A 27,139-nucleotide genomic window follows, 5' to 3' on the forward strand; every position below is an offset into this window, starting at 1 on the left:
TGGGAATACACTGGAAAACTGTCTGTTGCTTTGCAGAAAGGGTTACACATTGCAGGAAATCTGCACACGTCAGATAAGTTTCTGTTAGACAGGTAGGATGCAGTCTGCTTTTATAAATGTCCACTTGGTGGTTGTGCACTATCTTCACGCTCACAGTTTTCCTTAGATTTCCTGTTGTTTCCAAGTGCTTGTGACAATGCCAGTATAACCACAGTGACAAAGCTTGGCTTCAGGGAGCAGCCTCTACTCCATGCCAGAGCAGACAGCAACAGATGAAAGCCTCTGTGGCTCAGCACAGGGCATTGTCCTGCTGCACTTCCATCTGCAACACCTTCCCAGGAAGGGTTGCATCCATGAGGGAGAAAATTACATTTTCCTAGCTCTTGCTCTGAGATGCCTCCTGTACTCTAGATTTATTGTTTCATCCTTGAGGCATAAGAAACTCTTTTGACTAAATTATAGGCTGATTGTCCTGAGAATCTCCAAGTACACTTGAGCTCCACAGGTCTGCTAATTGCTGTTGAAGTTAGTTTTGCAATCGGATGTATCTGGACTGTGTGTGTGACTCCTTGTTTAACTGTCCCTCTCCTACTCATCTATGTCTGAACTGGTGAACAATTGCTGGTGGCAATTCTTGTATTTACCATAGAACTTATCCTGAATAGTTTCTCACACCGATCAGGTATCTAGAGAAATCTTTCTGCAAACATATTTAAGTTTTATTTTCTTTTTCTTTTTTTTTTTTTTTTTGTGCAGGGCATTACATAACCTGGAGCAACCCCCCACTTTCACAGTCAAGCAAATCTTTTCACTTTTAGCTGTGAAGCACAAAGTATCACTGCAAACTGCCTCCTACATCCAAAGTTAGCATTTATTTACACACTGTAACAGCTTTGCAAGCATTAGCAAAAATGCAGCAGAATGTTTTGAAAATGGGAGATCTTCATTACACAGCCTGAGCATCATTTCAGCACCATGCATATGTTTATTACTAGCTATGCATAAAGAAGCCCCAAGCTACTGCAAACCACTGCAGCACGTTCCTTCCAAGGGAAAAGGCAGGAATGGTATCCAGTGGAGTATGGTGGGCACTGCCAATGGTGAACTCGTTCAAACAAGAGGTTTGGTACCAGGTATCCTGTGCTCGGTTTTGGCAACACCGGCATCTTCTGCTTAACAGCACCGATGCAGCAGAAATGGTACAAGGGCAGCAAGTGAGGGCAACTGCAGGAAGCACGGATCTGTTCAGGGCACATCCCTTCCGAAGGCTTTCTAAACATTGCCACCTTGTGGGCCTCCTGTCTGATATCACTGGTCTGATATGACTTTCCCCAGGTGACTGGGGAAATCCTGAGCAGATTTCACAGATGCCAAGCTTGAGGCTGGATGGTTGAAGTTAAACTCCCATAGCTGGGGATTTAAAAAGGGACAGCACCTTACAAATTCTCTGTGGCATTAATTGCTAACTCCGTACTTGTGCTTCATGTAATTTGCTCTTTTTCCACTTAACATTATGATGGCAGCACGAATAAAGCGCAGAAGAGCTAACAGTTAACAAAGCAAAAGCAGGGAAGGATACAATTTCTCAAATCTCCCAAGCAGGAGAGAAGTCAGATTCATTGACCACCTCTAGTTTTTTTTTTATTTTTAATTCCTTTCTGCCACCATTTCCTTCTTACTCCAGTAAAAAAAAAAACTTATTATATTTATTATAAAATTATTCATTAATTAAGATGTCTGTGGCCTCTTGTTTAGCTTTCATCGGTTTTGTTTCATGACTATTACATAGTCAAAGTTGATGGAAAGCAGTATCACTTGTTATTGATATCAAACTTATCCAGCTACTGCCTTACAGACACCAAACACAAGTTCTTGGGTAAAAAACCACAAATGCACAAACATACTTACTTTGAGCATCCAAACACTTTCCCTGGTTGCCGGCTTGAATTATTCCTTGCAGCAATTTGGCACTGAAAAGAAAACATGAAACCTTTAGTTCAGCTACCAAATAGGAGGGAAAAAAAAAAAAGATTCAGTGGATGGTCTTTGTCTGCACTGGTTGAGCAGTGATGCAATAGTTGTATGCTGAAAATTGAAATGAGTAGAAATCCTTCATTACAATGCCCTAATTCAGCTGTGTTCACAATGGCTCAGTGTCTAACACATCTGCACAACAATCAGATGCCCCCTGATATAGTAGCAGGTCTATGAGCTCCCTCATGCAGTGCTGCATTTAGAGTTTATTCATGATTTCCAAGCACACTGGTCTTTCTTCATCCAACCAGGCTTCTTCTGAGCACAGGCAATCAGTTATGACTGCTGTGTCATGCAACTGGAGCCTTGCTGCACTTGCCTGAACAGCTTTTCAGAGAGAAAAAAATCTGCCATTGACAAGCACAGTAACTGTAATCCAGGAAAGCCTGTGTTTTTGCCAATACAGCACAAAACCACTGTCAGTCCTTTGAAGTGTCTCACTTAACTATGAAATCATGGTGCTGCCCCCTTGTAACAGCCACATTAAGGCCTATTCCCTTCTGTGTTCCTGGAGGGAATTGCCTATGAATGCTAAATTTGTCCTCATATCCATTCTCTCAAGTGGTACATTACAGACTACAGAAACATAAGATGGAGCCACCCTACATGGCTTTCAGTTTGTGCCCTGAATTACATACTATGGTTACGTGGCTAAGTTTCTTAATTCAACTCCACAGTCAGCAGGAAATATCACTCCCAGCAGGTAAATAATGGTTTACAGTCAGACCAGGACTCTGGTTATTGCTTGTTTTGCATTCCTAGTCAACTAGTTGAGACAGCCCAGCAGGGAGGAGTATTCCAAAGACATCTATCTATCTCTGCATAACAGCATGAAACCACACCAAATAGGATCCCAGGGGTACTCAGACTGCATCAGGGACCAAGGGATGTAAGAAGCTCCCACAGGTGAATCAAAACCCCTGTTTTAAGAGGAGGAAAACATTAAGCAATTCTCACTATACTTCACTATCATCTGGAAAAGGTAATCAGACCTTTAAAGATGACTTGTCTAAAGGACTGGATCCCAGCTCCAGAAGTTGTGACTAATCCTGGCAGAGAACTTAGGAGGGCTGCTAGCAAACTGGAAGGGTGAAGCTACCTTAAAGTCAAATCAGAACGGGAATTAGCTATTAAACATGTTATTGTTTCATTTCTTTGAAACTCTCCAAGCCTCTTAAGCTTTGCTTTTCAATGTACTCTTTTTCCTCCATTTGTTTAATGTGGAAAGTGATTCCAGCACAGCTGAAAAACCTCTGGCATCCTATTGGCAAAAGAACAGCAAATCCATCATGGTATATTGGCTTTTGCCCAAGTAGTGCCCCTCTGAAGTTAAGCTGGGATCTGACAGCACTACTCCAACAAGAGTGTCCCATCCTTACTAGTTGAAATAATGGTTAGAAGACATCTCTCACCGGGAGGTGTTGACCAGAACTTCTATCAGGCAGCAGCAGTGGAGAGACATAGTGATCCCGTTAGAAATAGGACACTTAATACACTCATGGAATGTTTTCCATGCTATACTTTCTGAAGAGTGTGATATTTACAGCATATTGAAGACAGAGGTACTTAATTGTCTTCAGTGTGTAGACCTCAGTTTGAGAGGGATTTGAGTAACACCACCACACCGAACTTCATTCATATTGTCTCAAATAAAAAAATCCTCATAGCGCAAGTTCCTAAAACCTGCAAGCTGATTCTGCTGATGCTTGCACAGGTCAAGCCAAAGAGATACATCTCAGCAACAGCTCCTGCCTTTTTGCCTGCCAACAGGTACTTACCTGAGCTGCAGGGAGCAGCGCAATTGCTGTGGCCAGATGAGATAATTGGCACTTGCTGCTGTGTGCAGCAGCACTGCCAGGTCTCCACCTGCTCCGTGAGCCATGCCAACACCTCAACCCGTCCTTCTGGCTCGAGATGCCGCAGCAGCACCCAGGCAAGGGAGTGGTAGGAAACACCAGATCATTAGGGTGGAATTTAGTTTAGGTGGACAAAGGAATGCAGTAGAGGTCCTAGTCAGTGGGTGTGAGGAAGGTAAGGATAGAGAGCTGGACTCTCCTTTGAAAGGGTGGAGGAAAAAAGATGTGCAATGAAGGCAAGGAGAAAAGGATGCCACGTCCTTTTACTTCATGGTAGGCCATGCACAGCTCAATTCCTCAAAACTCCGCAACACACACAGGCTGAACTGATTTTAAAGTAGGTGCCCATCTCCTAAAAAGTCATCTATCAATATACCTAAAGAAATTCCTTCTTCCACATTGGAAAACATAGGCAAAAGGAGTAAAATACAAGAGGATGAAGATGTAGAGGATCAGGAAAATGGAAAAGATCTTAAGATACAGAAAAAAAAATTAAGAGCAATTTAAAGAGTACTTTCAGAAAATCCTATGCAGTGAAACAGATAAATATGATTATGCTTTTTTTTTTTTTTCAGGGCAGAAATTTATGATTTGCTCTATCTTGTTTTAATGCAAATATTTGCAGGTATGTGTAAAGTTATCCATAGCTGCAAGTTCCCTATGTTAGACTATCCACTTCCCTGATGAGCGAATTACATTGGGGGAAACAGACCAATGTTTGTCATAAAATGCTTTTGAGTTTAGCTGTTATTAATAGAATCGAGTAGCTTTTATTAATAGCCAATGACTGTTCACATAGTGCCTTCAGTTCTCCCTGTCCCACAGCCCCTTGTTTCATCCCCCTACAGCTACAGTCAGGAAGTGAAACCCAGGTGGGAAGGTTGGATTAGTGAGCCACTGGCTTCCAGAGAGGTCCTCAGGGGTCCCTTCCCTTCCTTCACCAGCTGTGTATGCAGCTCTGTAGCCTACATTTGCCACTTTTTCAGATGCTGCTGGTTATATATCCTGCTTGATACTAATGAGTGCTAGTGGATGTCTCGGGCAGGTTTAGCAAACTTTTACACTTCAGAATTTATGGGATCTTGGGGTGTCCAGTGGATTCAGCAGGACTGTTGCCCTCCAGAGCTTACCTGGTCTCAGAAGGATTTCACTTGCTCCCTCTCAGCATATATTTTCTCTCCCCGTGCACAGTAGCTATTCCTGCACCCACAGTGTGGAACCTACTGACACAAACTGATGCAGAAGGGGCTTCTACAATAATATACCTTGAAATGCTGTAAAGCACTGAATTTAATTTGAATGAATATTGACCCAAAAAACCAAAAGCAAACAAAAAACCCCACCCCAAACAAAACAAGAATTGGGCAAGAGGGATATGAGAATGCAAGTAGAAAGAAAAGCAATTAAATGGAAGAAGAAAGTACATCAGAGAATCTGTAGTAAACAAGGAACAACAGCATCCAGAAGCACAGACTACAATTGTAATATGAGAAGTAGTACCCATACTTGTTAATTTGAAGGACCAAGGAGGAAAAATTAGGACTGAATGTAATTAAAGTGATTTAAATCAAACGCCTTCTAGTTCAAAACTTTGTCTCCAGAAACTCTGTTTCCCCTGTGGGCACTGAGCCCTGTCTTCTGCTACTGTGTCTCTGTGTACTGAATGTTTTCTTCCATACTGCACAGATCTGTTTTCTTCCCCCTGCCAAAGACTGGAAATGCAATGTTGCATGAAAACAGTTTGTAATATGGGCAGACAGTCACTGATTATTGCCTCAAATAGCCTCAGCAGTTACAGAAAAAAACTTCAAACCCAACTTATTTTTAGCAACTGAAAGAATTCAAGCAACCCCATGTGGCTGCTATCCAGACATTTACTGAGTGGAGAATAGCTTGACAAATTATAGAAATGGACAAATTCAGAGTGTAAATCAGAAAACCATGTATATCACTATTTACATATGCTTTCCTGTTGAAAAGATGAACAGAAACATTAATTTTACGGCTTCCAGTGTCAAAGGAAAGAACGGCTGTTTTTATGAGCTGTGCATGAATCACAAAAACCAAAACAAAACCCCCCATCTATTTCACAGTTTGGCAGATTTCTCAACTTGCTGGTAACTAACAGCCCAGCCCTATGCTGTCTCACTCTTCCTGAGTAATTCCTCTGCATCTACTCAGGGCTCGGCTCTGTGGCACTACGGGGAAGGCACAAAGGCAAAGACCCAAAGCAAAGAAGTCAAGAAATAGAGCTGAGTTTAATACTATCTCCAGCTTCAAAACTACAAGAAACCTTGTCTGACCCAGAGTGCTTCACAAGGAAGGCAGTCCCAGATTTGAGATGCTGATACTGAGCACTTCCCACCTCTTTTGCTCTTCCCATTCCAATCACGGATTTGTCCCAGCAGTTCTGCTTCTCTCCAGTGCTCTGGTTTCAAGTCATCTACTGGCACAAAAAAGGTCCTAGAGATTTTTTATAAGACTCTGTTCCCTCCCTCTCATTTACAAAGCAAACAAACTTTTTTTGGTCATTTACATATAAAGTAAATTCAAGCATGTCCTACTTTGTAGGAAAGAGCATGCATCCTTTCTCAGGAAGACTTCTACTCTGTTTGGGAAGCCTTTAGATTTTTCTTCCTATAGAGCAGTAAACTGATTTGTGTAATTTCTACTGTCCTCTCCTGTGCCTCCTCAACTTCTTGTAAAGGGGAATTTCCATGATCCATGTGACTTGCAGACACTGCTGGGTTCAAAGCTCCAGCCAGCTGCAGTGACACTTCCATTTCTGCAGCAGCCTATCTGTCGTCCTCCTATTAATAAATACCTTCACTGCCTTCCTGCCCAGTAACTCTGAGACATGGTAATTATCTTTCAACTTGGAAAGGGTGTAACAGAGCTCAGTTTGTGTGATTTTATTTAGCTAGTGTGATAGATTTGGCAAACCTTTTCTTCTGCATGACAAGCAATACCAAATCAGTATATCCAGCAGTAGGTGGCAGACCTAATAGGATGGCCAGATGAGACTGTGTATTTATCATTCTTTGTATTTAGCAGCAGGCTGCCACATCTCACTTATCAAAAAAAAAAAAAAATTATCTTTGCTCCATTTGGAGAAAACAATCTTCCTTCAATTATTTGAGGCATCCTTTTCTTTAAAATTTAGTTCAGAGTCATTGATGTCTACATTTCAATTTCTATCACAACAACTAAAAGTCTGATCCACTTGGCAGTGTCATTGCCAGTGTCTGTTTATTTCTACATCCAACACAATCACCAATTTTGTTTGGTGCGTGTCTGCAGTTTGCACATTGGACTGCAGTTTGCTATTGATGCACTTCTGTATTTTTTTTTCCTGCTAGGCTATAAATCATCTTACAGAAAGCACTTGGTTTAAAAATTACTAGAGTTGATCATGTTTCTGCTTAGTTTCATGCACTAGAATAATTGACTGTTAATATTTCCTTATTAACAAAGTTATGCTGCGACGATGCATGTTTTATAGTGAGGCAAGAAAACCCAGCACTGACTAAGGTTTCCCATTATGAAGAATTTGGCAATATTATTGCCTTAAGGCATTCCAGCCCTAACTGTTTGCTCCTTATTTATGTCTCTGGCCTGCCCTGCAGTTTTGCTAGAACTCTGAATCCCATCCACTCTGAAGCAGAAGCAAAAAGCGATCTAATTTCAAAGTCACCCTTCTTTTTTTTCTTTTTCAGATTTAGAAAAGTAAATCTGGGATGGTTCCCGGGTTTTACAGTACACAGCAAGGCCCCATCAACACTGGGATGTGACCACTGGGAGGACAGGATCTGTCTCACTGGCTGGTATTGCTGGCCAGAAACAGGCATAGGGAATAACTCCACTGTGTGGGAGGGAATATCAAGCTTTAAAAGCAGACACAGACTCCTCAGATATGGTCTAAAGACTGGGGATACGCAGAGCTAAGGCAGAACACACATCAGCCTTCCCCTGTTCAACATGGAGGGAGAAAGAGACACATGGAAGACAGCTAGCAGCAGCTGCTCTGGTCCAGGTCAACTCACCACCAGCCTCCAGATTTATCATTTCCTGTACTCAATTTTCAGCTTCATTCTGTAGCAGGATCTTATAGACTAATCATCAACTATCAACTTAGAATTAAAAAGGAGGTTCAAGGGGAAAGAATTAAAATAGACATTCAAAATTAAAAAAAAAAAAAAAAGTGCATGTCTTTGTATTCTGACCTGAGCCATTTTCTGAAGTTCTTTTAAAACAGCAAATCCCAAAGTTAACATGAGGAGTCCTGATGGCATAATAATAAGCTGAATTTTCCAAGCTGACAATCTTTGAAAATGAGCCTGCTGAACAAGCATTGTAGGAAATGCCCAAATATAACTTCCATAGGAGTTTTATGCAGTGTCTGGGGGACTCTCAAAATTGCTTCAGGGATATAAAATGTACCAACTTCAGCACCAGGAAAACATTTAGAAGAGCAAGTTGGTTTAAAAGACATATTTTAACTCAAAAGGTAACTTATGTCTGAGAAAAATGCAGGTAGATCAGTTCAGGTGCTTGAGATTAAATGGGCTGAATCCCCCACTGTTGTGGGATTAGTTTTTCAGATCTCTCTTTACAGTGAGTGAAGAAAATTCAGCACATCAGAGAACATTCAGCAAAAATCCTTTAGATTAGCTAGACAGAGGGGGATAAGTGCTCCTACCAACCCTCTGTTTTAACCTAGTGCTTTACTGGGGGTCTTTGCTAAGTTACAGAATTCAATAACTTCCTTTAAAAAGTTACAAAGTTCTCCAAAACAGTGCAAGATTGACTACCTGTGCATATACCAGACCAGGAAAGAGGTGAGGACAACAGGCCCGGAAAGCAAGTATCAAATTCTTGCCCCAGGGAAGGAGTGACCTTGCTGGGTGCCAGCTAACTGGAGAAAAACTTCAGAGGAAAAAAAAAAAAAGACTTGAGGGGTCTCGGTGGACAACAAATTGAAAAATGCTCAGCAGAATGTCCTTGCAGAAAAGGAGGGCAACTCTACACTGGGCAGGGCTTCCAGATCCAGGACAGTGACTGCTGTAGTCAGGGATTGCAAAAGCGCCGTACCTGTGTACTGGGGAACCACTAACCAATGATAGACACTCTGGAGCCCAGTCTACCATACCAAGATAGTTAAGGAGATGGAGTGTATGATACAGGAGAGGCTGAGAGAGTTGGCTTGGTTCAGCCTGAACATGAGAAGGTTTGAGGTGTGTGGGGGATGTAGCCCTCAGCTGCTAAAGGGGAGGGTGTAGGGAAGATGGAGCCAGGATCTTCTCAAAGGCACACAGACTCAGCAAGAGGCAACAGGCAAGTTTCAACAGGGAAAATCCTGATTACATGTTAGGAAAAGTGTTTTCATCATGAGAGTGGTTGAACATTGAGACCAGTGAGGCTGGAAAATCTGAATGTTTGAGCTATTCAGAACTCAACAAGTTCCTGAGCAGCTTGATCTGTTCAGGATAGATTTGAACAGGAGTGGACAAAATTATCTCTTTCAACCAGTATCATCCAGTGATTCCATGTAGAAGTATCACTGCAGGCTGCTTGTTGCCTGCTTGCCTTACCCAGGAAAGAACGAGGGTTATGAACTGCCATCTCAGCCCTTTTAACAGTTCTGGCATCTTTCTCTACCTTAAATTGCTGAACAGAAAAATGGGACCAACTCAAAGATGTGAAGATAGATTCCAGTATCTGTGGCAATAGTTAAAGCAGCTCAAGTCTTGTGACTTGATTTTTATTTCAGTCCTTAGAAATCTAAATATATACTATATAAAAATATTTATAATAAATAATATTTCATACATAAATCTAAACCAGAAATTTTTTCTCTTTACAGCACTGGTGAAGCAGGTAAGAGTTCTTGGACTCCTGTCTTGTGTGAGCAGAATGGATTACCTGCAGTCAATTATGTATGTACAAACCTATGAAGGCTTTAAGGCTATAATTTGTAGAAATGTCCTGTGAACCTCTGATTAGATAAGGTGCTCATGTGACAACTGATGGGACATTGAAGGGTGTGTAGCATCACCTCATTTGTCCTGCACAGATTGTCACAGGTGCTCCCATAAACCAGAACCCAAAGAAGTCTCTCCTTTGGATCTAATCAATCCCAACCACTCAGTTTTCCTTGGAGGAATGCAAGAATCACTTTTCCATAGACCCACAGTGTGACAATCATCCATGTGTTCCCATCTCTGCTGAAAGGACCATGTTAATCTTTTACACTACTTAATCAGTGGAGAAACGTGGGCAGGGTGTCCCAGTGACATTGTCACAGCCCATTGATCATGAAACACTGGAGGACCATGTTTTAAGCCTTCTCCAACCTGCTAAGGGGCAGATCCCCTTTAGTATCTCATGTTTTGAATCAATCCTTCAGCACTTCTCATCTACATGGTGGAGGAACAGCCCACCAACACTTCACACTCTGCCACACATATTTTGACTGAAAGCGGGAAGCGATTGTTGTGCTTGGCACAGGTAACAAAATCTGGGGATTTGATAGGATTGGATCTCTTGGGGGAATAGGCAGAGAAATACAACTTGGTATTTCTTCATGTTTCAAAGCAGTGAGCGTTGATTTGCTTACTCTACCGAGGTGCAGCATCTCTTATCACTAAGAGAAGAAGAACTTCACTGACAAATGCAACAGATATTCTCAGTAAGGATCAGAAACCTGCACTTGCAAAAGGTCTGTCAGAAAGCAGGGGCGTCCTGCTCGCAAAATGGGAAAGCTAAAATGCACTGAAGCTTGAGGACACTTGCATTGTGGTAATGACCCCACACAAATAATCGCAGCTAAAACTGGAAACCTGTATATTTGACAAAGAGAGCACAGAACCAACCGAGCCTTTTTGGGATCTAGAGTGCATGTAGAGCTGGAAGTTTTCCCATTAAGGGAAACTCAAAAAAGGCCACAGAGGGGTTCTTCAGGGCAGGACTGTATATGAAAACTGCATAAATACCTTTTACTACTTCAATTACAATGGCATTGCTACCTGATCACAGCTTGTGAATTTCAAGTTGAAGGGAAAATATTCCAGTCTGTGAGATAAGAGTGACAGCTTGTTACCTTATTTAAGTACTCCATGATACAACACAATAAAGCAAGTCATAAGGGAGGAGTTCAAAAGATGGGTTGCTAAGCCTCAACCTCTCAAGTTAATGTTGCTTTGTTCTGAAAGGATAGCCTGCATTTGAATTCTACCATATCAGAAATTTTTGGGCTGCATTATTGAGCTGCAGTATTTCCATCAAGAAGCTGCAGTACAAAGCTCACATGAATTATTGTTTCTTCATGTTGTTCTGCAGACAAGAACCACTGTGGACCAGCCCACTAACATGAACAAATGCATCATTTACTCATTAGAAAAAAAGACAATTAGGAAGTTTTCAAGTTATTTTACAGTATCAGGTTGAACTTCCACAACATACTGCTCTGCAAAGCTTTTCCTTCAGCACACTGTGTGTAAGCACTGATTTGGAAGAGTACTAAACGAATTTAAATAGTATACACAATTTAAGTGTAGATACTTCTCTCATTGCCTTTCCCAGACACTTATGTTTTTAGTTTGCTGGCCAAACCAATCAAGAAAAGTCATCACTTAACTGAAGAATCAGCTACTTTGGATTGATTTGTCATTTACGTGCACACTATTTCCCTCATAGATTTATATAAGAACCAATTTTTCACATTTAGAAGACAAAGCCTTTTAGCTTAGATTAGCAAAACTGGCAGTTTTAGTGTTTGGGAGGGTTTGGTTTTGTTTGTATCCTTATTTCATAAACCTGTCAGTACAGCAGCTTCTGTGCAGAATAACAAGTCTTACTGTTTCTTCTCAGGCACATGCAATCTGCCCTTGAACCCAGCCTGTGTTAATGTTGTAGATAAGCTCTCTTCAAACTGTGGCACTTGCTGTAGCAGCAGCCTCCCAGTAGCTGTTTTTCTTTGGAATGACCAGAGTGTCCTTCAGCTGAGCCTGAAAGAACAATTGGCACATCTCCTGCCTTGCATAAACTCACACTCTTTGCATCAAAGGCTCCTGAGATGGCAACTATCAGATATTTTCAGGCATCACTGCTTTAGTGTTAGATATAAAATATATGTACAAAAGGTGAACATGTGTTTTGGGACTCTAAATAAAACTTGTGAAAACACAGTCCTTACTTCCCAGTCATAAACTCATTTAACAAAGCCTTTCTGTTTTCATCAAGATTAGTCAGCTATTGAAAGTCCCCATAACAAGATATTACTGAACTGAACATGCCCAAGGTGAATCAAGGTAGTAACTTGTGGAAAAAATGAACAGCTGCATAATGTCTGCAGCTGAAGCATCCAGCATCAGCTGAAAGCAGGTCTGTCTCTTCCAAGCCAGTGAGCAGTTTCATGCATGCTGGTGGTACAAGTCCAATTTTTCTCCCTTTTTGGTAGTCAGATTGCTAATTAACTCACGTAGCAAAAATGTGAGATTCAACCTACGTTTTCCCATAAGATTGATTTCCCTGCAGGGCCTATTTCAGAGTCTGCTGCACTCTACTGCAACTCTCTTACACCCTCCCACTCCTGGTAAAAACATGCCACACCTTCCACATGAGTCAACAGAGCAGGGCAGCATCTCCTGCAGCAAGCAGGGAGGCTGTTGAGAGGAGAGCCTGGCTGTGAAAACACAGTCCATCCTTCAGCAGTGGGCAGGATGCTTATAGAAATGAAGCCTTGGTCAAAAATATTTCTAGGAGAATGCAACAAGCTGCACTTGATCTTGAAGTCACCAGATCAGGCAAGGTCACTTCTGGTGAAATGCTCACAGGGATAAATTCCAAGTCACCCAGATAGTTAGTTAGAATATGCAAGACAGCTGGAAGTCTTTACAACACTCTCAAATGACACTGTTTGGCACCTTATCAAACTAAATGCCTTTTGCCTGTCAAGAGCACAAGCACATCATTTTACTTCAGAGTTGTTCCGTTTTCCCTCAGCATGACATGTTGGTTGTGAGAAACTGCTGAATCCAAGACAAGATGTCAGGGTTCAGCTTTCATACCCCTGTTTGATGACAAATTGATGCTGAAGTTTAATTTCCAGTATATGAAAATTATCAATATATTTGGACATACAAGACATGTAAAGAAAAATACAACTGAACTTGTCCCAACTTTAACCAGGCAACATGATGCTACCCCAGGAAGTGCAGTATTTTCTAATCCCAGGAACACCCCTGCTTTCCTTATTCAGTAGAAATGCTTACAACCTTTCTTGTTTGAAGTGCTGTGTTCTTTCCCTACTATTCCACGCAGGAAAACAGGATGTTCAAGCCAATGTAACAGTTCTCAGACACTAAGAACTCAATAAGTCCAGGAACACAAGTTACTGCTTCTTTTATAGTCTTTTTTTTTTTTTTAAACTGAAATAAGGTCACTGTTTTGTCAGTCCCCATCCCAGAGAAATGGCCCTGTCTGTGCTTGATATGAACAGAAAGGCATCCTGTAGCATGGCAAGAGAATCCAACTCAAAAAGGTTTTATGTTTATATACACACAGAGAGCTATTTATTTAACTGCTGTGAGTGCACTCCATGGGGTGAGCTGGGAGTGAAACCCTTCCGTGTTCGACGTGATGCACAAGTGGACAATGGGAGATGCCTGAGCAAAGTAGTGGGCTTGTGCCAGGGACTTGAACCAAAAGGCAAACTCAACAAGAAGTGGAAATAAACTGGAGACAGCGCAAAATTTCTTCAACTTCAGAAGTCACAAACAATCCACAACAATCAGAAGTCGCAAAATTAGACAGCTAGAAAAGATAGGAAGGAAGGACCCTCCTGCATAGGATACATAGGGCATGGAAGGTACATATTATTAAGGTGCTTTAATCTCACCTACCAGATTTCTCTCCTGTTGGTAAGTGCTTTTTTCCCCCCTCGCATTTATTTTTATGTTCTACTTAAATCAGTTTTGTGGGCTGGAAGCTCCTAACACCTCACTTAAGCTCATATAAAAGAGTGTGTGGTTCCCCCAGGAAGCTCAGGCCCTGCTGCAGCACCCTGCAAGCATACAGGCTGACACCCAGCTCCCACTGCACTGGTTACTCCTGACTGGGCTCTCCAGCACCTTCCAGGACCAGCCTATATGCTTAGGGCTATGAGTAAAGCAGAAATGCCTTTCAGTTTTACCTCAGACATAATTCTGAACAAATCTTTACTTGCAATTTCAAGTTTTAAACAGTTTCATCAAGAAAAAAAACACATAACACCACACTGTACATCAGGACATATACAGGAAACTCACAGGCCATATATCTTGTACCACCAATCCATTTAGTGGATTTAAATGGGTACAGTTAGGCTACTGCAGAAGAGACACATTTTATTTATGATTTCTTACGTATCACTGAAACCAATAAAACCTGAAATAAGACCTTCACCATCACAGATCAGAAGGCAGCACTACAAATTTCTTGCAGTAGCACCCAGTGAATGCTGCAACAAAGCATCGTCAATCCCTCAGTGCCACATTGTTTTAATGGACGGGACTGTACCAGTAGCTAGGCGTTCCTTTCAAAGGGAGACCAGAGATATCACTGCCATCCGTCAGACAAACGTTTCTTGTTGTTCCACAGCTACAGAGTAAGTTCATCTGTCATCTGACAAGCCCATCATAGGATTTCTCTATCTGGTTTTCTACCATGATCACACGTTGCCTGTAGCCCCTGCATCCCAGTGAAAGATTTTTGCAGCAACAGAGACAATACATCATCCTAAAGCCATACACAGGATACTAAGCAAATCCTTTACCTGATGTGGGCTTCAAGCATTTTACAAACACACCTCAAAAACTTTGTTTCAGGCCAAGTGACATCTGACTGGCAGTTATATTTCTTTCTCAGTTTCTTATTTAGATCTCAGTTATCTAAGCAGAGTTTTTATTGTATACCATGTCCTTTGCAACTCCCTTTCCAGCTTACACAAAGGAGTTGAATTTCAGTCTTCCTTGTGTTGGAAATTGTTGCCTATATGCATGACTGTCAGGTGGACAGAACCTGATGAATTGCAAGTCTACAAGTCTTTCTGTTTAAACTTAGAAAGTTGGTTTGACTGCAACTAAACTTGGACAAAAAAAGCCAGCTGTCTCTGTCCTCTGACAGCACTGCCCTGAGGAAAAAAAATACATTACTTAAGGGCATCAAATAATGTTAAAGAAACTGCAGTTATTTTAAGATCTGTAGAGCATTCTGATTTAAGGATCGCACTATTTAAATAAATAACATTTGAACAGAGGAATTCATAAAGCAGTAAGGCATCCAGCTGAGCAGGGTCAGCTTGGGTCTTCTCAGCAGTAGAGGCAAAATGGACTTTATATTCACCTATATATGATCAATTTTCTGCTTAAATCTTCTGACAGTAGAAGTTTTGAAATGTGGAGGGACTAATGGAATACCATGTCAAGATAATGCCTCTGTCAGTGTCAGTCTTCATACACTGCCTCAAAGAAGTTACAAGGAAGTTACAAGAGATTGCTGTTGGCCATCTGTCTCCTAATTATTCAGCTCACCACCAAGAAGTCTTCCTACATTTAGTACCTAAGTGGCTCCAAAATCATATCAGAAAAGGAAGGTGGCACCCAAAGGCTTGCAGTTTGGCTACTCAAAAGTAGCCTTTTGAAGACTTATCTAAATTTGTCAAATAAAATAAGTAATCAGCCACAGGACAGTCAGTGTCACTTCAGTCATTTGTGTTGAATAGCAGGTGCCAGAATTATGCCAGATAAGTATTTCACAATTATTACTTTCCAAGTCACTTTAATCCCTGCTTGGGGGATGACCAAATTTACAAAGATGTTAACCTGTGTAATGATGTCAAAAAGTAACTCTGCATTACACATTTGAAAAAGCTTCAACTTTTTCCCTGATCCAGAAAACCCATCCAAAAGCATCCAAGAGTAGAGAGACCTAAGACTCTCTGCCAGTATTAACAGTATTTTCCTCCTTCTTCATCTCCCCAATCTACTGTACTAGTACAGCAAGAGATATCAGCAAGTATTTTTTAACAGTTTAATCAACGTAAGCTACTTAAAATAAATGCAATGCACTTAAAAATAGCTAGGAACAATGTAAGTGCAGCATGTCAACCTCCCGGAAGAATGGCAGTGGATAAAGCCAAGGGCCTGCCCTTGCAGGAGATGCTATGCTGTCAAACAAGACTCCTCTCACCACAATCCAGCACAGCCACAATTGGCTGCATATCAGTGAAAACATATGGTAGGCAGCAGAAATGACCACACTACTCAAGTTAAGCATCCTACAAGTTTAACATTGACAGCAGAAGCTCCAAAGAAATGCCACAGCATTATCAAGGTAGAAAATGTGTGTATTCAAATGTAAGATGAATTTATTTTCTCATGTCTACTAATTACGCAAAGTCAAAATGCTGTGACAGTCTCTCCAGCTTGCATCATGACATTTTGCCCAAGATGCCATCAGTCAGCTTTTGCCAACACATTCATTCACAGTTTTGCTTATACCTTGAAAAAGAGAACCCATCAAGAGCACCAGTTTTGTGGAAAACATTACTTTGATTATTTCTGTAGCCCGTGCTAGTTATTCCAGAATATGCTCAGAGCACTGGTGACCCTCAAATATTCCCATGTTTTGCATGCAATTAGTAAGAAAAAATATTAGTGATTTCTACTCCTTCTATATTGAAGGCTTATAAAAGGAAACTTACTACTTTTCTCTGATCTAGTTACATACAGATAAAGTAATTGGAGAAGAAAGTTAAGACACTTGTATCTGGTTGCACATTAAGTTTTCAAAGAAGTCCATCCGCACTTCCTTCCAGTTTCCCAGAAGCCTGAAAGGAGCTCCTAAAAAGCATTTTTAAGGTTCATCCCCCTCTCTCCAATTCCTCACAGCTCTGCTTTACCATCACACCAGCAATAAACCCAGAGCTAGGTAAACGGTGTAATGAGAGGGGTATTTTTTATGCTGACCAGTGTTCTTGCCACATCCATGCTACACACCCTGCATTGCTGTGATCACTTTTTAATACACTGCATTTGACTTCAGTAGAAGACTATGAAAGCTTCCATCCAGACATCTTGTAAACTGATACAGACCTGTCCTCAGAATTATTGTACCAACGTGAACACCTGTGTTCAAAAGCAAACAAACTTTTATAGCACCTGATCTCATGGAGGGACATCCACTGTCACTCACAAGGCCTCTGCTGAACAGAGTAACTCATAAGCAATCCTGTGCACGTATATATAAGGAAACTGTGATAGAGTAGAAACCAAAAATTATAGCAGAATTTTTGGGTGTATCAAAAAGTCTAATGACTAAGTCACAGCAATTGTGCAATAAAGCATAGCATATCTTTTATTTGTCTGCTTGAGAAGTTAATATTGGTATGACTGACAAACAGCAGCACAATTACAACAGCCACATTAACTTCAGTGTTGAGGCCAGGTGGTGCAAATTAGCCATGAAAGTCATCAGTCTTGAAAGCATAACTACCCTAGGACAAAGAACAACCTCTCCAGTTTTGGGGATGCTTTTTTAAGGCAGTTTTTTCTCCATTTGACTTAATGACAGAGGATTACAAAGTTATAGAGAACAAAACTTCAATCACAAATGGCAGAGAAAATACAGACCTTTGAAATTACATTAATACTCCATTTTCTGACAGAGAAATATTAGGTGTAAAAAAGGAATTAAGGTAGTAAAGCAGACCCCATGACTTACCTTTCCTTGCTGTCTCAAAGGTTCATTTAGAGGAGTATCTCCAGTACGGGAACCTTTAAGAAGCTTTGACATTGTAGGATTAGTATTATTTTTAAAGATAAAAACCAGTTAAATAAAACTGCCTGTTGTCATAGACTGGTAGAAAAGAATTTCCCTTTGATAACCTCCCTTTATAAACCTCACCATGGGTGTGGCTAAATAACTAGCTCCACCTTTCATCCTATTTAGAAACCCCAAAAAAAAAAAAAAAAAAAAAAAAAAAAAAACCAACCAAACTTCTCTGAAGCAATATAATAACTTTATCAACTCCTCATGTGCTGTTTTGGGGTGTTTTTTTTTTTTTTCCTTAAGCAGGTAACTAGTTGACAGTTTCACAAACTGATGGGGAAAATATAGACAAAATTAAATTTGTCTCCCATATTTGCAGTTCCTGCAATGTGGTCTACAAACATGTAGTGGGTGAACTTGCTCAGTTGTTTGCTTTTTAAAAGCAGTATTGTAACAACCTGAGGGAAGTCTATCAGCTTTGAGTGTTTACTAGTATTAGAGATGCATTATATTGAAAAGCAGCCTATCTATGAACTTGCAGCAACTTCCAATTGCACCACCTCAAGACAAGCCTCCACCACCAGTGAAGGCTCTTGTTTTCATTACTTACAGAATGAAGATGATGCATCATCAAAGCCCTTTGCATGACTCATTAAATCACACATGCCTTCTCTACAGAGCGACCACCAATAAAAATTAGAATCTGTTCCTTTGTCCTCCAAGTACTCTATATTTTAAAATCCCTCAACTTTCTTTCCTCTCAAGGCCTAATTCAAGTGATTGGGGTGATGGATGAGGATGTTGCCACTAAGGAAATATTGCCTGCAGAGTTTTGTATTGCCTTGGTGTGTAATGAAAACACATCTAGGTGGCTGCACTCTTGTTTCTTAATTTTTTGTACTATTCCAACTGATTGTTTTTTGTTTGTTTGTTTGTTTTCAAGGGTACAAGTATGAGGAACTATAAGCATAGGGCTTAAATTTGGGGTTTATTTTTCACTGAATAGTTGAGGTTATCATGGCACTCTTGAAGGAGGCTGGGTGTGAAATTAGAGTTCTTGAGGTGTTTGGCAGGAGTTCAACTATGCTTCTATCATCTGGGTTTGCTTTCAAGGGAGCGATTAGGAAATTATGTACTTGTTAAAAAGATCCGTGCAAGTAATGACTATAATACCCAACATTTCCTGTATTTAAGTTGAAGTGATTGTTCCATCTTGATACAAAGAGCAGAGGTATTTTCTTGAGAATTAGTGACTTGGGCCAAATCTCAACTTTAAAGAGTATTACAAGAAGAAGGTTCATTGCTTTTCACAGTACCAGGCCATTTCTGTCCAAAAATGCTAACTGGTCTTTAAAAATATACATATCCATGTGGAACTTTTACTTCAATATTAGACACTCCAAAATGTCAGATGAAGGAAGAAAGCCACATTTATTGCAACAAGAAATGTTGCATAATAAACTACAGCATTCACTTTTCACTGCTTTTGTACTTCTGCAGGTGGGATAAAAGCATCTTTGACTTTAAAATCCATATTCAAAGGACAGAGATACCTATGTCTCTCGCTGTGGCTGGAAGTCTGTAATCTCCTGTTCTACTCTATGTGAATAAAAAAATTCTGCAGCATTCTCCAAGGCCAATAAAACTGTTCTACTCCTTACAGAAAGTCTGACGATTCTGAGGAAATTATAAGTTTTGAATGAGTTCACAAATTAAACATAGCATGCGAGAGAAAAGAAAGCAGTTCAGCTGAAATGCAGAGTTGTGAGAAATTGAGACAAGCCCATTTTCCTTCCTATCTGTGAGGTCCTCTAGCAGAGGTGCTTTCTCTGGGCCAGCTTCCTCTCTTTCCACTTCAGCAATGACTGACTAAACAGTCAGTCAGTTCTGACATTCCTGGCTGTGTTATCCCTTCTTTTAAATTGATGTTGCCAGACAAAAAGGGGAAATCCACAGGTGTGGGTGAAAAGAGGAGGAATATCACAGGAGATGAGCAAGACCAGAAATCAGGATAGGAGTACTAGCATGTCATGCTCAGTGCTGTTCATGCTGTACAGATGCACCTCCACATTGGAACCATGCTCTGTTTAGAAATACAGCACTGGGAAGACACCAGAGATGATGCTTTAATTTCCAAAGGACTTGCTGTTTCTGCTGGTAGTACCTATATCCCAATACTGAAACATGAAACAGTGAAATGGAGTACAGTCTCATCTGTAGCAGCTACCAAATAAAATCAACAGATAAAACACTCTGTGCCTGGGATTAATTCCTAATAATCACCATACATGGAAAAAAAAGACTAAAGTCTTATTTTCTGAGTACAACCAACAGCTCATACAAAGACGATGGCACATCTGCACTGCCTGCCAGAACAATTTTATTATTGTCCTAATGGTAAACACAGCATCATGCAGCTGTAAGTGTAATCACACTTTTTGCCATTATAACCAGAGGAAATTGCTAAAACTTAGTTGACCAGATTTTAGCAGCCAAAAGCAGGAGAGGTGAGTACACACCTGCGAGCAAGGGGCTGGTAGGTTGGTCTTTACTGAGGAGGCACTTCAGCAGTACCTGTACTGATAATGTCACTTGCTGTTGCCAGCTTCTTCCAGGCATGCAAAGGCCAGTCTTAAAAACACATTCGCTTTCCTGAGCAAGAATAGTTACAAGACCTCCTCTAAACCTGCCTGCACCTAGTGAGTAAGCAATGTTTTAAAGTACAGAATTTATCTGCCTGCTGACATTTCACGTTCAGGGGAAAATTTACGACTGAGTTTTAGTCCTGATTTGTTTCGTAGTCCCCCCTCTTCTCGTCATGGTCCCCCTAGATCAGAAGCTCTTGGCTTAATAAAGCAGCATGTTCAACCTCTGAATGCAGAGGCTGTTTCTCATTCCCCTTGGTCAAGCACAGCATTTTCTGGCTCTGCTGCACAGCTGGGCTGAGGCTAACCTGTGGTACCTCTTTCCTACTGAACCCAGGGCCAGGCTGGGAAACAAGAGAGTTTTCAAACAGCAACCAAGGCTCTGCCTGGTAAAAGGTGGGGTTCAGGTGCACAGCAGCCAGAGTGGGGAGTCTCTGTGGCACAATCAGTCAGTGTGTTTGCTGTTGGTCCAAGACTGGTGGTCCAAGGCCACCCAGGGATGGGGGCTTGGAACTAGGTAACCTTTACTGGTGCTTTTCACCCCAAACCATTATATGATCTCTTCTGTTAACTACGAAAAATGGGGGATCCTTTCAGGCAAAGGCCAGAGGAAGTTAAAAAGCAAACTGACAGAATAGAATTACTGCCAATTTTGCGGTGAAGTCAGGATGCAGCTCAGGGGAAGAGACACATCATGGATAAAGAATGTGAAAAATCTTGTAAGATCATCTTGTAAGATGAGAAAGAAAGGGGCACTCCACAGGAGCAGTCTGAGATTAGCAGTACATGGATGCAGGGTTCTTTCCAGGCACAAAACCAACTACCCTGAAGTGGCTCGAAGCCCAGATCTTTTGTTTTCTTAACAAAGTTTTTTTTCATCATCTGGAATTATTTAATCTGCACTTCAAAGGTCTTCCAAGAGATAGCCTACCTAGAGCTGCTGTTCAAAACATCACCAAATGCAATTTTCCTGTGAAATTCCCCAGACTGGTTTCAGCTGCCCCCTCACAAGCCCTTTTGGGCTTGTTAATGAGCCTTAAGATTCACAACGAATTGTCAATACCTAGTCTCTTTTACCTCTATATTTCCTGATTTCTTTTGATAATATTTCCCATTATTATGATTGACACCAAAATTCATGAGGGAATTAAAGGGTTAATGGAGTTGAAAGGAGCAACACTGACTATAAAAAGTTACTGCAATTAATAATGTCTGAGAACTTGAGCTGCAAGAAAAAGATGCAAAAGCTAGTAGAAAATAACTAAATTAACAGCTTTAAGTGTTATTCTGTTTATGTTGCACACTTTGTGTTGGTGGCTTTAAATACCCAATTGTTTGGCAATCATTTCGCTCTATAGCAGATCTGTAGACTAACCTGTTGAAGTAGAACAGAGCTCAATGAGTGGGATATCCTGCTCTGACTACTTACAATTCCAGGGAAACCCCAAAGCACATGATACTGGGGAGCATCAAATGCCAAGGAAACTCTTTGCCCTGTTGGTGCAGTCTGGTAGTGGGAATTTAAGCAATGATAAGAGGTGAGGCAAGAGCTCTCTGCTGCCTCTGTGATTAGCTTAATTACAAACAGAAGTCCCCTGTTCTCCTTGTGTATGGGTCTATTAATACCAACTATGTGCTCATGCCATCTGCCAAGGAGCCATTTCCAACTTTACAACGCACAGCAGACAATACTTGCAGGTGCTTGGAAATGTGTTTATTTGGCCATTAAATCCACAAGACTTAAACACTGCCGGACAATATTTGCATTTGCAGGTTCTCCTGCAAGACAGTGTCTTCTGAACTTTTATCAGACATGAAGAATTCTGGACTCTGATGGAAACCAAGAGAGGTCTTCATCTATTTCTTCCATTTTGCTTCTTAGTCTGTGTTTTTTGCGTCTGGCTTGCAAATATTCTTGAATTCAGAACTGTAAGGGATGCCACATTCCCAGCAGAGACGAGTCACGAGATCCAAGGTGTATTTCAAGTGCCATATTGCAAAGAAACTTCCAGAATGTATGTTTCTACTTAGTCTGAATATAGTAATGCCAAGCAAAACACATTGTTTTCCTTTGATAAAATGCAATACGCTTTACTTGCAGTGTCATTCAAACTTTCTGAAGAGATTGTTACTACTCTGTATTCAACCCAGGATTAATTGAGGCATAAAATGGTTACCAGATCAAAGCCTATTTTAATAAAACTCTTCTATAAGTAGCAGCCTGAGAAGATATTCAGCCATTTCACGTTGCATGTTGTACAAACTAACGATGCAGAGAGATGAGAGACACATTTCCCCTGTGGACTTGAATGATTCTATCAAGATTTACTAGATTAAAACAACTTGGGTGTCTGAAGCTTACAGCCGATAGACCTGTATTGTTACATCCTTCTCACCTGTCAAATTTATGCAGTATTTGTATTTTCTGACAACTTGATATATTTATGTGCTTTGGCATTGGTAATTAGACCAACCTGAAAGTTTACGTTTATGTGCATGGTAGATTATCCAGTGTTAGGACCCTACTAATTTTATCATTTAAGGAAAAGAGTAAACTCGAATGAATGGTGTACTCAATATCTGAAATTGCTCTGCTGAAGAAATGCTACTCGCTTCTTCCCAGAAGGGGGAAAAGTAACATGGTGAGCTATTCTCAGAAGAGACCAGGTTAAAGATTGAGCTTCTACTAAGAGAACCATTCCTGAACTTTAAATAGGACAAATTTGACATCTGGGGCTTTCAAAGGCTCAGGGGAATGAAGTTGGTTGACTGTAAAACTCTTCAGCACAAGAGAAGAGTTTCTAGGACTGAGGAGGCATTCAACCAAGATCACTGAGGCTCTCCCCCCATATTTTGTCATGTTTTCATCTTCTCTACTACATATCCTTCTCCTCCTCATTACCATTGGGCATCTTTTTGGACCACTGTGAAGAACTGTCCCCTCTTTAGGGCAGCAGTTGCTAATCATATCTGAGCATACTTCCCCCTTCTGAAGCCATTCTCTTGCTGAGGGGCTCTGTTAGCAGGATTGCTTTCCTTTGGTCCTTTTAAAACACTTTTTGTTCATGGCTATAATATAAATAGCACAGGTCAGCCCTGCTGCTGGCTGCTGACACTGGGCACTGCTCCCAGAACAGGTCTGTGCCTGTGACTGCACGCTGGGGTTGCGCTCCAGCTCGCTGGGGACAAACACAACATGAAACTGTTCTGAGATCCAATTAAATAATAATATGATAAATGCTTTCCCTTACACCTTTCCTAGAACATTCTTTTTGGGATCCTTTCCCAGCAGTTCAGGTTTTGCATTCTCCTCTCCCCACTCCTGAACCCTGCTGCCAGCACCCTTTCCTGTCATCTGACTTTCCCAAAGGTAGAAGACAAGTCACGGCTCTTTCCCCCCTTTCCTGCAGGCAGACTAAGCACCAGTTTTTCTTGCTGCCCTGAGAGCACCCATTGCTCTGCTAGAGTTCAGTTTTCAGGTTCACTGCTCCTGGAAACAGATGTAGTGAAGGCTGTCAGCATGATCCACCTGGCAAAAGTCATACAGGGAATTGCCCACATCCCCTCACCTTTCCATCAGTGACAAATCAAGCCCCACTGAAACTGCAAGGATTTCACATTAGCAGTTGTGGCTTTGCTCAGAGGACCTGGGCCAAACACCGATTTTTATATACACACACGTGTACCTGTACCTTCAGTAAAATAAATACTATACATAAAGGTGCTGAAAGGCTCACAATCTCACTTAAACTTCACCCAACATCACCATGTGTGCCATCATGACAGAGTTGTTTTTTGGGCCCCCAGTGACTCAGCATGCTCCCACTGGGACTCTCTGCATCAGCTGCAGTTCCCCCTCCCATGCTTCATGTCAACACCTGCACAGCCCAACTCGGTCTGACACAACCACTTGCAGTTTTTAACATGATATAGTATCACTCTCCAGAGCTGCCCGAGGGAAAATGCATTCCACTCACCTAATTGCATTAGTCTAATGTTTCTCCCTCTTTTGGAATTAAGATATTAAAAAAAAAAAAAAAAAACAACAAAACAAACAACTTGATTGTATTAAGGTTTCAGTGTTGCAAGGCTTAAGGGAAAAACGATCATGATAAAAGCTATTGTAAGGTAAATTTGAACTAAATGTTTCAGCCAAAGTTTTAGTAATTTTGAAAGCCCCCTGAATTATTAAATGTCCCTGTTTTGGTAGGACAGAGTTCTTTTTCTTCTTAGTAGCTGGTACTGTGCTCTATTTTTTGGATTTAGTATGAGAAGTGTTGATAACGCACAGATGTGTTGTCTATTCTTAAGTAGTGCTTACCCTAAGTCAAGGACTTTTCAGTGTCTCTTACTCTGCAAGTGAGGAGACACATAAGAATTCAGGAGGGTGCACAGCGAGGACAGCATATTTAATATTAGTGGTATGCTATTATTACTATATTTTGTTTCAAACCTTACATTGTTCTTAACCATAAGGTTTACTTTTTCCTTGCAATCCACTGCAAGCTGCTGTGGTACTTAATTGCCTTTTGGGGTTAAACCACAACAATAAATTATTGTGGTTATCCATTTGGAAGAGTGGGTGTGGTGTGGTAGAGGGGATATAATTTGGTTTTTATCTCCTAATGTTTCATTGGCATTTGGAAGACTGTTCAAAAATAATACAGAAAAATGCCAGATAGCCAGATGACAAATAGCTGAGAATACTTGGACTTGTAAGAGCTGAAAGAAACCTGATTTGGGAGCTCTGTCATTAGAGAGGGGCCTTAAATTTAGAATATCAGTAAAACTAATAGAGGCCATTGCAAAAAACATCATAAAGCTGAAATAACTATCCCAGCCCAAGACTACCAGTCAGCATCATCAATGCATAGGTTATTTCCAATGCACTTTAGACAGACTTTATGTCCTCCCAAGGGAGTGATGCCTGCTGCCCCTGTGGACAGGAAGCTTCTCCTGCCTGAGAAGCAATAGTGATGACACAAGAGACCTTTTTGCTTCTCAGAGGAAGGGGCATTCTATAGGAGGACTTAACTTTCAAGAACCACAGAATCACAAAATTACAGGAGGGGCAAGGCTGGAAAACCACCACAGTGGCCAGCTGGTCCAACATCCCTGCTCAAGCAGGGTCATCCTAAAGCACATGGTGCAGTATTGCATCCAGTTCTTGAGTCAGTCTCTCAGTGAAGGAGACACCACAACCTGTCTGGGAAATCTGTTCCAGTGCATAGCCACTGCACAGACAAGAAATTCTTTCTCATGTTCAGGTGGAACTTCCTGTGCATCAATTTCTGCCCATTGCCTCTTGTCCTATTGCTTGGCATACTAAGAAGAGCCTGGCCCCATCCCCTTGACACTCTTCTGACAGATACTTACAGATACTGATGAGGTCTCCTCTCAGTCATCTCTTCTCAAGACTGAACAGGCCCAACTCCCTCAGCCTTTCCTCATCAGAGAGATGCTCCAGCCCCTTAATCACCTTCATACCCCTCTGCTGGACCGACTCCAGGAGCTCCAGGTACCCAAACAGGTACCTGGCAAGTGGCCAAATGCCAAAAATTTTAAATAAGAAGAAAATACCATTGAATGACCAAATCTGACCACTAGGCATTCTGATACAGCATGACAGGACAATTGGCCAAGTTATACCATCCTCCCTCCCATGGCACATCTCACAAAGTTAGGTCATAGAAAAATATCTGTATTTTCCTGTCTTTGCAATATCTCCAAAAGGTATAGGTGTCTAATACACACCAAGCCTGCGAGACATTGACTGCCCCACCTGCTGCTGTGCCTCACCTTTTCCTTCCTTAAGAAGCTGATCTTTTCTCCTTAGGAAACTCAAGTAGCTCATGGATTTTGTAGGCTAAGTTAGAGGCAAACTGAAAGAAACCAAACTTACCTTCAGGAAAAGTCAAATTTATCAATTGCTAATAATTTCTGAAGCCCTTGGTTGAATATTAAAAGATTTTCTAGCATCTCAGCCAACTTTCCCTACTAGGGACAGTATGAAACTTCACCATTGCAGCAGTACCATAAAGCTTGAGTGATTTTGGAAAGATGGAGAGTTTCCTGTAACTCAAACCTTCACCCACAGGATAAGGCAGTAGGTGAATCAAGGGGTCATAACCCTCCTGCCCTCGACTTTGGGGATGATTTCCACTGCAAGGGCTTCACTAACAAGAAGCCATTCAATCTCAGCAGTGGTTGCTGACAAACCCCATGTGAGACAAAGACAGTTTGTGCTCTTTGTATTTTCTCACTCATTGGGCAAAGCCCCATCCTGCACATCCAGTTGTGCGAGTAAAGACATAAACAAGGATTAAAGCAGGGGTCCCTGTACCTCAGAGAAAAGACACAGAGCGAGAGTGTGTATGCTAGAGGGTTTGTAGGGTATTCAGCTCGTGACTTGGGCATCCTGACATGACAGTGAGTACAGCTGCTCATACAGCTGGTGAATAAGAAATACCTCAACATGCCCTTGAGATAATACTTCTAAATACTTAGCTCTTCACTGAAGCAGTGAGAAGCCTGACTAGATTCACCCTGCAATAGTGTTCCTGTAGAAGTCTTTACATGGTTCATTTGACTTTTAAAAGAGATTGTCTTTTGTAGAGCAAGTGCAACTTACCAAAATAACCTTTGAGCTGCATAAGGCTTTGTTTGAAATACTATTCTGCTATTCCACTTCTCAAATGTCATCTCAGTCTCGGTGTTTATCTTCTCTTAAAACACAGCAAAATTATCAGAGTATTTATTGTAAAAAGTTTTCACCTTCTTTACAGCTTTAGGTTT

General features: G+C 41.1%; 1 protein-coding gene across 5 annotated transcripts in view; it reads right to left on the minus strand.

The window, feature by feature from the left end:
* The window catches only part of MAPRE2 (microtubule associated protein RP/EB family member 2), a 99,041-nt gene that overhangs the window by 70,814 nt on the left and 1,088 nt on the right, over positions 1-27,139 (minus strand). For 2 of the 5 annotated variants that reach the window (XM_068189253.1, XM_068189261.1), the window contains exons 1-2: positions 17,652-17,676; positions 1,909-1,970 (exon numbers count right to left, since the gene is read on the minus strand). Coding sequence is in view for 1 of the 5 variants with exons in the window: in XM_068189265.1 (XP_068045366.1) it covers positions 1,909-1,970; positions 6,256-6,273 (80 nt within the window). In the remaining 4 variants the exon portion in view is untranslated. Of the gene's footprint in view, positions 1-1,908; positions 1,971-6,255; positions 6,278-17,423; positions 17,445-17,651; positions 17,677-27,139 lie in introns of those variants that run through there. The other 3 variants (XM_068189279.1, XM_068189265.1, XM_068189270.1) reach the window with 3 other exon arrangements.

The sequence above is a fragment of the Anomalospiza imberbis genome, chromosome 1 (genome assembly GCF_031753505.1).
Source record: "Anomalospiza imberbis isolate Cuckoo-Finch-1a 21T00152 chromosome 1, ASM3175350v1, whole genome shotgun sequence".
Lineage (NCBI taxonomy): Eukaryota > Metazoa > Chordata > Aves > Passeriformes > Viduidae > Anomalospiza > Anomalospiza imberbis.